Source organism: Mustela nivalis, assembly GCF_964662115.1.
Source record: "Mustela nivalis genome assembly, chromosome: 5".
NCBI lineage: Eukaryota > Metazoa > Chordata > Mammalia > Carnivora > Mustelidae > Mustela > Mustela nivalis.
The window spans coordinates 119,318,671-119,334,214 of NC_139024.1; the positions used below are offsets into that span (position 1 = coordinate 119,318,671).

A 15,544-nucleotide genomic window follows, 5' to 3' on the forward strand; every position below is an offset into this window, starting at 1 on the left:
TAACATTATTCACAATAGTCAAGTACTTAAAAACAAAGCAAAACAAAAACCCCAAATGCCCATCAACGGTAGAAGAGATAAGTAAATTTTGTTATATTCAAATAGTGGAATACTATACCACAATGAAAATAAATTATACTGAAAGGAAATAACAGGAAAATCTTATTAACCTAATATCAAATGAAAGATGCTAGACCTAAGGGGGGAAATGTGCTCTATAATTGCATTCATATAAATTCAAAACTTATGGCTTTAGAAGTCAGACTAATTATTACCTTTGGAGGAAGAAAAGTGGATCAGTGTTTTGAAGGTGCCTGAGAAGAGATAAACTACAGTTAATGTTCTATTTCTAAATGTGGGTGGTGGCTACATGGGTAGGTTCACATTGAGATACTTCACTGATAGACATACTTCTGATTGGGACACTATTCTCTCTGTATTTATACTTTAATACAAAAGTTTTTTAAAAGATAGAGTTATATAAAAATAATGGTGGTATTTCTGGTATTTTTATATGCTGCAAAACACATTTTAAAAATTTAAAGAGCTTCTCTTTGCCCATACAGAATTAGATTTATAGAGATTTATAGAATATAGATTTATAAATATATAGATTTAATATATAAATATATATAAATATATAAATCTACATATAGATATATATAAATCTATATATGATATACATATAGATATAGATATTTATAGAATATATAGATAGAATATATAAATATATATAGAATATATAAATCTATAGATTTATACATAGGTTATGGAATTATAAAATATATATTTACAATATATATTATAGATATACATATATAGATATATACATATCTATAATATATAGAGTATATAGAATTATAGATAAATCTATATTATAGATAAATCTATAATTCTATATATTATAGATTTATGTAATGGGAGATAATTGGGTTTTGTTGTTGTTGCTGTAAGTCTGTAAAATTAATTGAACACAAACCTTTACATTTGTCACTGTCACATGAAAGTTAAAACATTTCGAAGTTGTGCGAATTTTATAACATACTTCATAATTTTTAACCATAAATTATCATTAGAGAAAACCATCTTCCATCCTTGGGAGAAATCACAATATTTGTAGTTATTTGTTTATGTTTTAGTTTAGAACCTACCCACATATTCCTTATCTATGATATTCTATAGACTCATATGCATATATTTTGAACTCTGATAATTACCAACTTCAGTTGTATAACTGAAAAGGATTAAAATGGTATTTTCATGTTTAACTTAGCAGTCTAACTATACATATCTTCTTCTCCTCCCTCCAGAAATACCACTAAAATTATAGTAAAAGGATAACATGGGACAGAAATTCATACAGATTAACCAAGTCCAGAAAAGAGAGAGCAAGAGAGGCAAAGATTAACTTCACAAAATTCTTAAAGATTACTAAAAGATAAAAGGAATGTGACCAAAGTGTATTTTTGGCTCAAGAATGAAGAGTATTCACATAGATGAAATAACACTGACTATTGAGTTAACCAAAAATTGTGACTCGGTGACTTCAAAAGAAAGAGAGGGAAAGACAGAGTAAGGCTAAGGCAACATCATGCATAATAGTAAATTAATAAATAATCTGTACATTTGAAGAAATATTACTTTAAGAATTTTAAGGAAAATAAAAACAGACAAAAATGACATCAAAACCCCAAAACAACATCTAAAAGATTTGGAAGTGTTTGCCTCTAAGGAGAGGGAATTGGGGGTTTAAGGGAATAACTTAAGAGGCTAATTTTCATAATAAGCCAATACAACTTTAAATTTTTAAAAAAATGTACATATATTTTTACTGTGAAAAATCAAGTTTTAAGATATTTCATGTGAATTTTGCATTTTGCTGAAAATGAAGACTATTAAGAGAACTGTATTCTCCTCTCCATAGAATAACACTTACTTCTCTTATTTGTATTTGTATTTCAGTTAAAACTAAAGAACCATTCAAAATTAAGCTCCTTCTCTGTTTCTCATATCTAAATTTGTCTCCTAGTTGTTTGAAAATTCTTTGCTTTCTCTGATTATTACTTCTGGTTTTAAAAATAACCCTGAAAAGAATTCTTGCAAAGAAAAGAATAATCTCCTTTCAAGAAAACTACACTTGAGCTTTTATTTATGTTTGCACAATAGTTAAGACTTCACAATCCATTACTCAGTTTCCTTTTCAACTTTCATCTCTATTGTGCTTTAGTCTTCTAATTATATGAAAGGCTTTTTTTGCTCACTCAGGCTTTTACCATCTCCAATTGCAAAACCGCCTCAGAGAAAAGTATTAAAGAGGGCTTCAAGAGGATGTAACAGTTCAAGTACACTCATTTCATCTACTTGTCAGAGCACAGGAAGTGACAACCAAAGCCCTAAAATGGCATGAAACTTAAAGGACCAACTAAGCAATCTGTTTAGAACAAAAGGGAAAAGATTAAGTATAGGAAATACAGAGTTGTACATTAAGCACAATATAAGCACATCACAGTATACGCCTTAGCTGTGGAGATATGCTGGGTTGTGACAATGTTTCACTGAATTTATTAATTTCAGTGAAAATTGGGACAAACTATACTAGGAGGTTTGGCTCATGGTGGGAGGAGGAGACAGATAAAAAAAGTTGGTAAGAAAAGAATACAAACACATTAATTCAAATTCAAAAAGATACATGTACCCCTGTGTTTACTGCATTATTTATAATAGTCTAATTATGGAATAAGCCTAAGTGTCCATCAACAGATGAATGGATAAAGAAGATAATGGTATATATACATATATATACACACCATTATACAATTTGGACAATTACATTGTACATATACATATATTATATATAATGTGTATATATATATTACTCAGCCATAAAAAAGAATGAAATCTTGCCATTTGTCACAACATGGATGGACCTAGAGGCTATAATGCTAAGTGAAGAAAGTCAGTCAGAGAAAGACAAATATCATATGCTTTCACTGATATGTGAAATTTAAGAAACAAAACAAATGAACAATGAAAAAAAGAGAGGGTTGCCTGGGTGGTTCAGTCAGTTAAGCGTCTGCCTTTGACTCCTGTCATGATCCCAGGGACCTAGGATGGAGTCCCACATTGGGCTGCTTGCTCAGTGGGGAGTCTGCTTCTCCCTATGCCTGCCTCCCACTGCTTGTGCGTGCTCTCTCTCTCTCTCTTTCTCTAACAAATAAGTAAAATCTTAAAAAGAGAGAGAGAGACAAACCAAGAAACAAACTCTTAACTATAGAGGACAAACTGATGTTACCAGAGGGGCGGTGGGTAGAGAGATGGGTGAAGTCAGTCAAGGGGATTGAAACTACACTCATTGTGATGAGCACTGAATAATGTATAGAATAATCGAATCACTATATTGTACACCTGAAACTAATAAAGCACATTATGTTAACTATACTGGAATTAAAATAAAAAAAAATCAAGCCTGAAAATAAACAATAAATTAAAAAAAAAAAAAAAATCAAGCCTGGTAAGAAGTCAAAATTTAAGGTGGAATTTTATAAGTCAAGAAAGAGCTCTATAAATATGTTATTTAGAAAAGAAGATGTAGGGGCATCTTAGTTGGTTAAGTATCTAATTTAGACTCAGGTCATGATCTCAGGATCCTGGGATTGAGTGTGCACACACTGGGCTCTGCACTGAACAGGAAGTCAGTTTATCCCTCTGCCCTTCCCCCTGCTTCTATTCTCTCTCTGTTTCTCAAATAAATAAATAAAATCTTAAATAAAAAATAAAAGCAGATGTAAAAGCACAAGAAAGTAACAACAAAAAAATGTTAAAAGTGGTTTCTGCCAAGGAAGAAAACTGGGAATAAATGGGGGGGCAGATTATTGCAATTTTTTATATGTTTATAGAATGAAATGAGGTTTCAAAATATATATGTTACTTTCATAAAACTAAATTAAAACTGAGGATTGCTGGGGGGGAGGGGGGTTGTGAGAAGGGGGATGGGGTTATGGACATTGGGGAGGGTATGTGCTTTGTTGAGTGCTGTGAAGTGTGTAAACCTGGCGATTCACAGACCTGTACCCCTGGGGATAAAATATATGTTTATAAAAAATAAAAAATTAAAAAAAAATTTTAGAATCATGAGTTTTTTAAGTGTTCAAAGACAGGATAATTATTATTTTGTGGGGAGATTTATTTATTTATTTAGGTGCATTTTAAATTCAATTTAGTTAATGCATAGTGTAACATTAGTTTGGAGGGGGCATAATTTAGTGATTCATCAGTTACATATAACACCCAGTACTCATTACATCAAGTGCCATCCTTAATGCCCATCACCTAATTACCACATGCCCCCACCCACGGCCCCTCCAGCAACGTTTAGTTTGTTCCCTACAGTCAAGACTCTCTATGGTTTGCCTCACTCTTAGTTTTTCTTATTTTACTTCTCTTTCCCTTCCCCTTTTGTTCATCTTTTTTTCTGAAACGTGAGTGAAATCATATGGTATTCATCTTTCTCTGACTTATTTTCCTTAGCATAATACCCTATAGTTTCATTCATATTGTTGCAAAAGATAAGATTTCATTTTTAAAAAAGATATATTTATTTATTTCAGAGAGGGAGCACAGACAAGGGAAGGTTAAGAGGGACAGAGGGACAGACAGAGAGAAGCAGACTTCCTACTGAGCATGGAGCTTGCCATGGGACTTGATCTCATCACCCTAAGATCATGCCCTAAGCTGAAAACAAGAGTCAGGTGCTCAACCAACTAAGCCACCCAGATACCCCAAGATTTTATTCTTTTTGATGGATGAGTAATATCCCATTCCATATATATGTGTGTATATGTGTGTGTAGATATATAGACATCTCCATGTATATATGTATTGGAAAATAACTAATAATGCAATTACTGGGTAATATGGTAGTTCTATTTTTAACTATTTGCGGAAACTTCACACTATTTTCTAGAGTGGCTGTACCAGTTTGCATTCCTACCAACAATATAAGAGGGTTCTCCTTTCTCCACATTCATACCAGCACCTGTTGTTGCATGTATTGTTGATTTTAGCCAATTGACTGGTGTGAAGTGGTATCTCATTGTAGTTTTGATTTGTATTTCCCTTATGATGAGTGATGTTGACCATTTTTTCATATGACTGTTAAACATTTGGATGTCGTCCTTGGAGAAATGTCTGTTTATGTTTTCTGCCCACTTCTTGACTGGAATTTTTGTTTTGGAGTATTGAGTTTGATAAGTTCTTTATGGATTTGGGATACTGCCCATTTATCTGATATATTGTTTGAAAATATATTCCCCCATTCTGTAGGTTGCCTTTTAGTTTTATTGATTATTCCCTTTGCTATACGAAAGATTTTTATCCTGGTGAAGTCCTAATAGTTCATTTTTGCTTTTGTTTCCCTTGTCTCTGGGTATGTCTCTGGCAAGAAGTTGCTGCAGCCAAGGTCAAAGAGGTTGTTGTCTGTGTTCTAGGATTTTGATGGATTACTATCTCACATTTAGATCTTTCATCCATTTTGAATTTATTTTTTTATATCTTGTAACAGTGTGGTCCAGTTACATTCTCCTGCATGCTGCTCCTTGGTTATCCCTACAGCATTTGTTAAAGAGACTCTCTTTTTCTCATTGGATATTCTCTCCTGTTTTGTTGAAGATTAGTTGACCATAGAGTTGAGGGTTCATTTCTGAGTTTTTTATTCTATTCTATTGATCTAAGTATCTTTTTTTGTGTCAGTACCATACCATGTTGATGATTATAGCTTTGTATTACAGCCTGAAGTCCAGAGTTATGACACCACCAGTTTCAATTTTCTTTTTTAACATTCCTTTGACTATTTGGAGTTTTTTCTGGTTCCATTCAAATTTTAGGATTGTTTGTTATAGCTCTGTGAAAAATGCTGATGGTATATATTGATACAGATTGCACTGAATGTGTAGATTGCTTTGGGGACATTTTAACAATATTTGTTCTTCCAGTCCATGAGCATGGAACCTTTTCCCATTTCTTCATATTTTTTTCAATTTCTTCTATATAGTTTTCATTTTTTTCTAGTTTTCTAAGCACAGTATTTTACCTCTCTGTTCAGGTTTATTCGTAGGTATGTTATCGGTTTTGGTGCAATTGTAAATGGGATAAATTCATTGATTTCTCCTTCTGCTTCTTCATTGTTGCGTATCGAAGTGCAAAAAACTTCTGTGCATTGATTTTATATTCTGTGACTTTGCTGAATTCTTGAATAAGTTCTAGCAATTTTTTTGTGGAGTCTTTCACATTTTCTACATAGGGTAACATGTCATCTGTGAAGAGCGAAAATTTGACTACTACTTTGCTGATTTGAATGCCTTTTATTTCTTTTTGTTTCTTTGATTGCTGAGGCATAGGATTACTATGTCGAACAACACTGGTGAGAATGAACATCCCTGTCATGCCCCTAACCTTAGGGGAAAAGTTCTCAGGTTTTCCACATTGAGGATGATTTTCACTTTGGTTCTTTTATATATAGCTTTTATTATATTGAGGTATGTTCCCTCTATCCGTACACTGCAGAGAGTTTTTATCAAGAAAGGATGCTGTATTTTGTCAAATGATTTTTCTGCATCTGTCAAGAGGATCATATGGTTCCTGTCCTTTCTTTAATTAATGTAGTATATCACGTTGATTGATTTGTAATTGTCAAACCACTCTTGTAGCCTAGGAATAAAACCCACTTAGTTGTGGTGATTAATCCCTTTAATGTACTGTAGGATTCTATTAGCTAGTATCTTGGTGAGAAGTTTTGCATCTATGTTCATCAGGGATATTGATCTGTAATTCTCTTTTTTTAGTGGAGTCTGAATCAAGGTAATGATTCATTCTTAGAATGAATATGCAAGTTTTCCCTCCATTTCAATTTTTTTTGGAACAGTTTCAGAAGAAACTGTCCCTGGACTCTTGTTTGTTCAGATATTTTTGATTACTGTTTCAATTTCCTTACTGGTTATGGGTATTTTCAGATTTTCTTTCTTCCTGCTGGAGTTTTGGTAGTTTATGTGTTTCTAGGAATCCATCCATTTTTTCTAGATTGCCTCATTTGTTGGTATATGATTGCTTATAATTACAGTCTTAACGTTGTTTGTATTTCTTTGGTGTTTATTGTGATCTCTCTTCTTTCATCCATGATTTTATATATTTGTGTCCCTTCTGTTTTCCTTTTCATAGCCTGGCTAGGGGTTTATCAGTCTTGTTAAGTTTTTCAAAGAAGCAGCTCCTCCTTTTGTTGATTTGTCCTACTGTTTTGTTTGTTTGTCTTTCATTTCTATGTAATTGGTTTTCTGCTCTAATCTTTATTATTTCTCTTACCCTTCCAGGTTTAGACTTTATTTGATGTTCTCTTTCCAGCTTTTTTAGCTATAAGTTTAGGTTGTGTTTTTGAGACTTTTCTTGTTTTTTGAGGAAGGCTTGTATTACTATATACTTCTCTCTCAGGACCACCTTTGCTGCATCCCAAACGTTCTGAACTGCCATGTTTTCATTTTCATTTTCATTTTATTCCATGAATTTTTAAAGCTCTTCTTTGATTTTCTTACCTTTAGTAGGATGTTCTTTAACCTCTATGTATTTGTGTTCCTTCCAAATTTTCTCCTGTGTTGAGTTTGAGTTTTAAAGCATTGTGATCTAAAAATATGCATGGTATATTCTCAATCAATTTTTTACCACTTGAGTCCTGATCCATATGTGGTCTAATCTGGAGATGTTCCATGTGTACTCAAAAATAATGTGTATTATGCTATTTTAGGTTTAAATATTCTGAATAAATCTGTTAAGGCCATGTTGTCCAGTGTGTTATTCAAAGCCCTGGCTTCCTTGTTGATCTTTTGCTTAGATGATATATCTATTGCTGTGAGTAGGGTGTTAAAGTCTCCTACTATTATTGTATTATTAGCAATGTGTTTCTTTAGTTTTGTTATTAATTGGTTTATAGAATTGGCTGTTCTCAAGTTAGGGACATAAGTGTTTATAATTGTTAAATCTTCTTGTTGGATAGATCCCTTTATTATGCTATAGTTCCCTTCTTCATTTCTTATTACAGTCTTTGATTTAAAATCTAGTTCATCTTATATAAGGATTGCTATGCCAGCTTTCTTGTGATGCCTGTTAGCATGTTAAATTCTTCTCCATCCCCTCACTTTTGATCTGGAGGTGCCTTAGGGTCTATAATGAATCTGTTATAAGCAGCATATCAATGGGTCTTGTTTTTTTATCCATTCTGATACCCCGTCTTTTTGATTGGAGCATTTAGTCCATTTAGCTTTAGAATAGTTAGTGAAAGATATCAATTTTGTGTCATTGCATTATTTGTAAAGTTGCTGTTTCTATAAATTGTCTCCGTCCTTTTTGGTTTTTGTTACTTCTGGGCTCTCCCTTTCCTCAAAGGCTCCCCTTTAATATTTCTTGCAGGGCTGTTTTAGTGTTTACTAATCTCTTTAGTTTTTGTTTGTCTTGGAAACCCTTTCCCTCTCCTTCTATTTCGAATGGCAGCTTTACTGGATAAAGTATTCTTGGCTCCATATTTTTCCCATTTAACACATTGAAGATATTATGCCAGTCTGGCCTGCTAGGTATCTCTGGACAGGTCTGCTGCCAACCTTATGTGTCTACCCTTGTAGATTAGGGATCTTTCAAGCTGCTTTCAGAATTCTCTTTTTGTAATTTGCAATTTTCTCTGTGATATGTTCAGATGTTGGCCTGTTTTTGTTGAGTTTTTAGGGGAGTTCTCTGTGCTTCCTAGACTTGAATGCTTGCTTCCTTTCACAGATTAGGGAAGTTCTCAGCTATAATTTGTTCAAATAAAACTTCTGCCTTGTTTTTCCAGTTCTTATTCTTCTGGGGCTATTATGATATGGATATTATTTTGCTTTTGAAATCACTGAGTCTACCTTTCATCTAATAGTTTTCCTACACTCTTCTTTTCAGGTTCATTATCTTCCATAGTTTTATCTTCTGTATCACTCATTAGGTCGCCTGCTTAATTTATCTTCATTTTTATGGCCTCCATTTGGGACTGTATCTTAGTTATAGTATTTTTAATTTCAGCTAGTTTAGATGTTAGTTCTTTTTTCTCTATAGCAAGGGATTCTCTTGTGTCTTCTATACTTTCTTCAACCCCAACTAGCATCCTTATAACCATTGTTTTAAATTCTAGTTCAGACATCTTACTTATAGCCATATTGATTAAATACCTGACTGTGAGTATTATCTCTTATTCTTTCTTTTGAGGTGAATTTCTCCATCTTATTATTTTTGTCCAGATGAGAAAATTTGTCCAGAAAAGAAAAAACAAAAGTAAAAACAAACAAACAAACAGCAAATCAATAACAAAACTAGATCCCTGGTGTTTTTGATCTGCTTTTTTAAAAAAACTAGGTCCCAAAATAAGAATGAAAGAAAAACTACATATGTGAATTTATATATATACATTTGCACACACATGCATGTATAGTATAGGCATGTATATACTATATATGTGTGTATTCTATATATATCACATGTTTGCATGTAGTGTATGTATAGATATGTATATAACAAATATAACTATATATGTATATATAGTGTAGTATAGTATACCTATATAGTATAGTTATGCATACATTTATACTATATGCATGTATATGTGTGTATGTATGTGTATGTATATGTATGTGCCTGTGTGTATATATATATAAATGTGTGTATGTGTGTGTACTACATATGTATACATATCCATGTACTATATATTTGTATGTGTGTATACAGTAAAATACATGTATTTTACTATACATGTAATAAGTAGTATGTTTACTATACGTGTAGTAAATAGTATTTATAGTAAAAAGTATGTATACTACATATGTATCTATGTATATATACAATAAAATACAATGTGTTGTATATATAGTAAAATACAATGAAAAGAAAAAATAAAGAATATATGAAAATAAAAGAATAAAAAAGAATTGAAAAAATAAGAAAATAAGTAAAAAAAAAAAAGAATAAAGAATGAAAGTACAAAGAAAGTTAGATCCTATTTTCCCCTAGAGCTGAAACTTTCAGCCTTCCATGAATAGTTAACTTGGTATGAGCAAGTTGTTCGAACTGGTCTTCTGGAGTAGGGGTCTGTTGTGATTCTCAGGTATACTTGGCCTAGTGGAAATGTGTCACCAGGGCACAGGGTGTCAAGTTTCAGTGTAAGCCACTCCAGAATCCACTAGGTGGCAATGTTTCATTTCCTGACAGCTTTAAGTGGGGATGGGTGGCACGGATATGGGGATGCCGCACTCTCTAGCCCTGAAGCTGAAAATTCTCACACCCCACCCTTCAGTGAGCCCTCACAGAAGAGCAATCAATCACTCTTGTCTCCTGGGTTTCCATCAGAACTCTGTTCACCCTGTTTGTAACTGAGCATTTTTATCTTGTCACATGAGTTTTAAAAATCCAAATTTTAGAGACTCCCAGGTGTGGGCTCATGCTCTTCCTCCTGGGGAGGGTCTCGCCATGCTTCTGCTTTTTGCTGGACCCATCATGGCAAAGTGTTCCCATGACCATGCAGCAGTTTGCCGTTTATGGTAAAACAAAGTTGAAATCTGGTACCTAGGCTCACTGTTTTCAGCTGACTTCCATGCTCCTATGCCTGCAAACAGGGAAGCACTTAGGCACCTCTCATTCTTCTTGTGACCCAGGGGAACCTCAGACCACAATGTCACACCTGTGATTCTGCCCTGCTCACCACCTGAACACCTTCAAGCCACACAGTCCCCCAGTGTAGCGGACTTCCAAAAGTTCCAATTTTATGACCCACTGCTTACACTACTCTGTGGTATTCTTAAGCAGGTTCCCTCCCTGCTGCTATATCCTCCCACTGCCATATGCAAAGCTGCATCACACTGGATTCAAGTCCCTGCACTTTCTACCTTCCAAAGGCAGTTGCTTTTCTATTTGTAGACTTGTAGTATTTGTTTTCTCAGATCTCCCATTGATTTCTTGGGTATTCAGAATGATTTGATAACTATCTAGCTGTATTCAAAGGACACAACAAACTTAGGGTCCTCCTATTCCTCTGCCATCTTCAGGAAAGCGGTTGTGAATTTTTAATCTTTTGCATTTTAGAGGATATACAGACAAGCCTACTCTCCTTTTAGACCAAAAATGCCTACATCTTTATGCACTGTATTTCAGTAAAAACAACAGAACCCAGATAAATTTCTTTCCAAGTATACTTTCATCTTCCACAGTGTCTGGGGGCTTTACTTTCTAACCTTCCAGGTGCTTAATATTCACTCCTATCTCCTCATTCCTCACAATTCTGCTATATTGTCGGTGTATTTTAGTATAATTATTTCTTACTTATAAAATACTGTGGAAAAAAGGTTTCTAAAAAACATCAACATAAATCAACACTTTCCATTCAGAAAACATATGTGTATTAATAGAAAAAAACCATAAAAAGGAAAGTTTTTAGGGATATGAGAAAATACTCAAAAATAGAGAAAAGTGAAGGCTTTTCTCTCCATGAAAAGAGCTCTATCCATGTACTCTTCCTGCACTCTTTCCAAACTAAGGTCCCTGGAATCCCTTAATGGGTTGGCTCAGAGTCACATGGGATGCCAATCTCTTACCATATCATAATCATTCATGGAGAAGTAACTGACTTTCTGTAAATGTCCCTTTCTATGTTTATACTAGAGGAATATTAGAAGTGGTTATTGATCACCAAAATACAACACTAATCTTTCAGGGCTAAGTATGCATATTTCTTTTTTTCTCTTTTAGAAACCTGTCCAACCTATAGTAGTAAGTTGCTCAAGTCTTTCTCAATTTTGGTGTGTTTCAGTCTTTTGAAACATATGAGAACCATTTCACATCCAAATCATTTCTATTCTGGCTCTGAGTGATCCAAGACACATGGTTCTCTATTTCCTCTAGTTTCATATTTTATAAAGTCCTCTGCATTTATTGAGAATATTTGAGAGACAAATCCCAGTGACTGAACAAATGAATAGAAGGAGAAATATCTCCAAAGGTTGTTTGTAGTAGGTTATTAATTGAACTGAAAAATTTTACAAAATAATGAGGATGGGTAAAAAAAGAAGAAGAAAAACTTGGAAAATGAGAAGAACAAGAGCGAAATAAGAAAACAAGAGCAGAAAATTTGTAAGGGAGACAGATTTTAACAAACAGTCTTCAAAAGCTGAAAGAAAAAAAAAAAGAAAAGGATGTTAACCCCATCCCAATAAAGGCTGTAACACCATAGACTCTGTTATGAAGGATTTGATGGTCCTATGAAAAGAATATTGTCAACACAGTCTACTTTCACCATGTTTTAGATGGAAGAGATTTTAAAATGTGTTTTTTTAAATTTTTTATTTTCAGCATAACAGTATTCATTATTTTTGCACCACACCCAGTGCTCCATGCAATCCGTGCCCTCTATAATACCCACCACCTGGTACCCCAACCTCCCACCCCCCCGCCCCTTCAAAACCCTCAGATGGTTTTTCAGAGTCCATAGTCTCTCATGGTTCACCTCCCCTTCCAATTTCCCCCAACTCCCTTCTCCTCTCTTTCTCCCCCTGTCCTCCATGCTATTTGTTATGCTCCACAAGTAAGTGAAAGCATATGATAATTGACTCTCTCTGCTTGACTTATTTCACTCAGCATAATCTCTTCCAGTCCCGTCCATGTTGCTACAGAAGTTGGGTATTCGTCCTTTCTGATGGAGGCATAATACTCCATAGTGTATATGCACCATATCTTCCTTATCCATTCGTCCATTGAAGGGCATCTTGGTTCTTTCCACAGTTTGGCGACCATGGCCATTGCTGCTATAAACATTGGGGTACATGGCCCTTCTTTTCATGACATCTGTATCTTTGGGGTAAATACCCAGGAGTGCAATGGCAGGATCATAGGGAAGTTCTATTTTTAATTTCTTGAGGAATCCCCACACTGTTCTCCAAAGAGGCTGTACCAACTTGCATTCCTACCAACAGTGTAAGAGGGTTACCCTTTCTCCACATCCCCTCCAACACATGTTGTTTCTTGTCCTGCTAATTTTGGCCATTCTAACTGGTGTAAGGTGATATCTCAATGTAGTTTTAATTTGAATCTCCCTGATGGCTAGTGATGATAAACATTTTTTCATGTGTCTGATAGCCATTTAGATGTCTTCATTGGAGAAGTGTCTTCATATCTTCTGCCCATTTTTTGATATGTCTGTTTTGTGTGTGTTGAATTTGAGGAGTTCATTATAGATCCTGGATATCAATGTTTTGTCTGTACTTTCAATGTGTTTTATTTTTAAGTATCTGTAACTTTCAATAACTTCCAATAACTTCCCTTTTTTACTGATTTATGTAGACAATTGTTCAGATAATGCTCTGAACATTGTATAAAAGAGAAACATTTTTGCACAAAAGATTTAGAACACAAGTCTCTTCCCCTCTGCTGATATGTAATTGACGTATTTAGAAAGTAAAATGAGCTCTGACATGAAAGGGTAAGTGCCCTGACAAGGTTGAAAATAGTTCCTAAACAACAAAAATTAGCATTTCACACATTCCTGTATTTAGAGACAGAAGATAGACAGAAAAAAAGGACAGAAAAAATAGTGGGTAGAAAGCAGGGATAAACTGATTTTTTTTTTTTTTTTTTTTTTTTTTTAGTTTATTGTAAGGTATTTTGTTTAGTTTTGTTTTAAACTCCAGGCTAAAAAAATAAGGTGAAAAACTAGAAAAAGCTACCCCATCCCAGTACCCCACAGGATCTACCAAACTGAATGCTCATAGAAACCTAAGAATTAGAACTATTCTTATATTAAAGTCAGAGGTGCTATTCTCAGCACATGCTCTCACCACTGAGTATCTCTGATGAGGAGTCACTCCCTGAAGTTGAATATGTTTCCAAGGCAAAGACTAGATAAGATGTGAGTAACTGATCTGGAAAACAGAACCTCATTAATTTTTTTAACTTACTTTTGAGCATATCTTCAGCATCCTTTAGTAACATTTTTTCATTCTCAAATATGGTTTTCTAAAAGCCTTCAAGGTAATTGCTTTAATTTTCTATTTTCACTTCTGTAGAAATTTAAATTTAGATTTAGGTACTTTCACCTCTTTTGGTTACCCGTAACCAGAATATTGTTTAACTGCTTATAAATATTTAGCAAATGAAAAGCCCATTCATAACAAAAATGGAGAGTAAAACAGGAAGGACTAAAACAAAATTCAGTACCATGGTTAATTCAAGCAAGAACTGGACACATATAATGGGCGAAAATGCAATCAGGGAAGGCACATAGTTAGGGGAACCTGGATGCAGAGTAGACAGACACTATTCTTTAAACTATGTACAAACATATCTAAACTCTTATATATGCATGATATATTTCATAGTGAAATATTTCCTTAATTCCAGAGACATAGGAAGATTAAATCAGCAATCTCATTAGAATGATTTTAGTGGCTTTTCATCAAAAACAATAAATGGATAACTATGTATGTGGGGCAATGAGAGTGGAGAGAAAAATAGAAAAGGACAGAACAATATGAGAACAAGACAAGAAGAGATGATAAAGGAAGTAAGATTAAATAAAAGTTAATGTAGTGATGTTTGTATAAAAGCAGGTAAACAACGACGGTGTCCCTAGAAAGAGAGGGAGAGAAAGAAGAAAGGGAAATGATATGAATTAAGCACCTAATAAGAAAAGAGAACTTTGTTATAGTTCCCTAAAATTCAAAGGTTTATTTTTTTAAAAGATTTTATTTATTTATTTGATAGAGATCACAAGTAGGCAGAGAGGCAGGCAGAGAGAGAGGGGGAAGCAGGCTCCCCGCTGAGCAGAGAGCCCGATGTGGGGCTCGATCCCAGGACCCTGAGATCATGACCTGAGCCGAAGGCAGCGGCTTAACTCACTGAGCCACCCAGGTGCCCCATAGTTTGCTAAAATTCAATATAATTCTGTTATATGGCTCATTTTACAGTTAAGAAAACATGCATATTGAGGTTAAATAACATTCAAATCCACACAGCTGTTAAGAAAAGCCAAGACTGAAACTGGATCAAATTAATTCAAAATTCACACTCTTCTGCTTTTTTAGCTTTTCCCCTTTAACACATAGCCTGCAGTCCCATCCCTTTCACAAGTATATGCAGCTACTCTGTGATCAACATTTGTCCTTAACTATTCTTCTGTCACTGAATAACCTGTAACACTTATTTGTGTGTGTTTAATTTCATCAACTATACTTCATTCATTCATCTCCTTTTTTTTACATTTAATACCTCTAAAGATCTATCCATGTTGCTATATATCCATACATCCCACATGTTGCTTCTAGCTCTGTAAAGTATTGCAGAGAATGCCTCTCTCACAATTCCATTCTCCTGCTAGTAGACAAATTGTGATCATAGTCCAATACACTAATGTTACCAAAAACACTATAATTGGACATCCTTATAAGTGATCCTTTGTGGACTTGAGTTAGAAATCCTTGAGATCTAAATTCAGCAAACTGGT

At 34.1% G+C, this 15,544-nt stretch overlaps 2 protein-coding genes across 14 annotated transcripts in view; one reads left to right on the plus strand and one right to left on the minus strand.

Moving 5' to 3' along the window:
- Positions 1-15,544, minus strand: part of LOC309865787 (endogenous retrovirus group K member 7 Env polyprotein-like) — a 1,143,634-nt gene that overhangs the window by 584,495 nt on the left and 543,595 nt on the right. The gene's annotated exons all lie outside the window — the stretch shown is intronic.
- LOC309865776 (uncharacterized protein) overlaps positions 1-15,544 on the plus strand; it is a 229,017-nt gene that overhangs the window by 118,158 nt on the left and 95,315 nt on the right. For 11 of the 13 annotated variants that reach the window (XM_082732567.1, XM_082732576.1, XM_082732578.1 and 8 more), the window contains one exon: positions 11,800-11,820. The exons of the other annotated variants lie outside the window; for them this stretch is intronic. In XM_082732567.1, the coding sequence (XP_082588693.1) occupies positions 11,800-11,820 (21 nt within the window). The remainder of the gene's footprint in view (positions 1-11,799; positions 11,821-15,544) is intronic. 13 annotated transcript variants of the gene reach the window in all.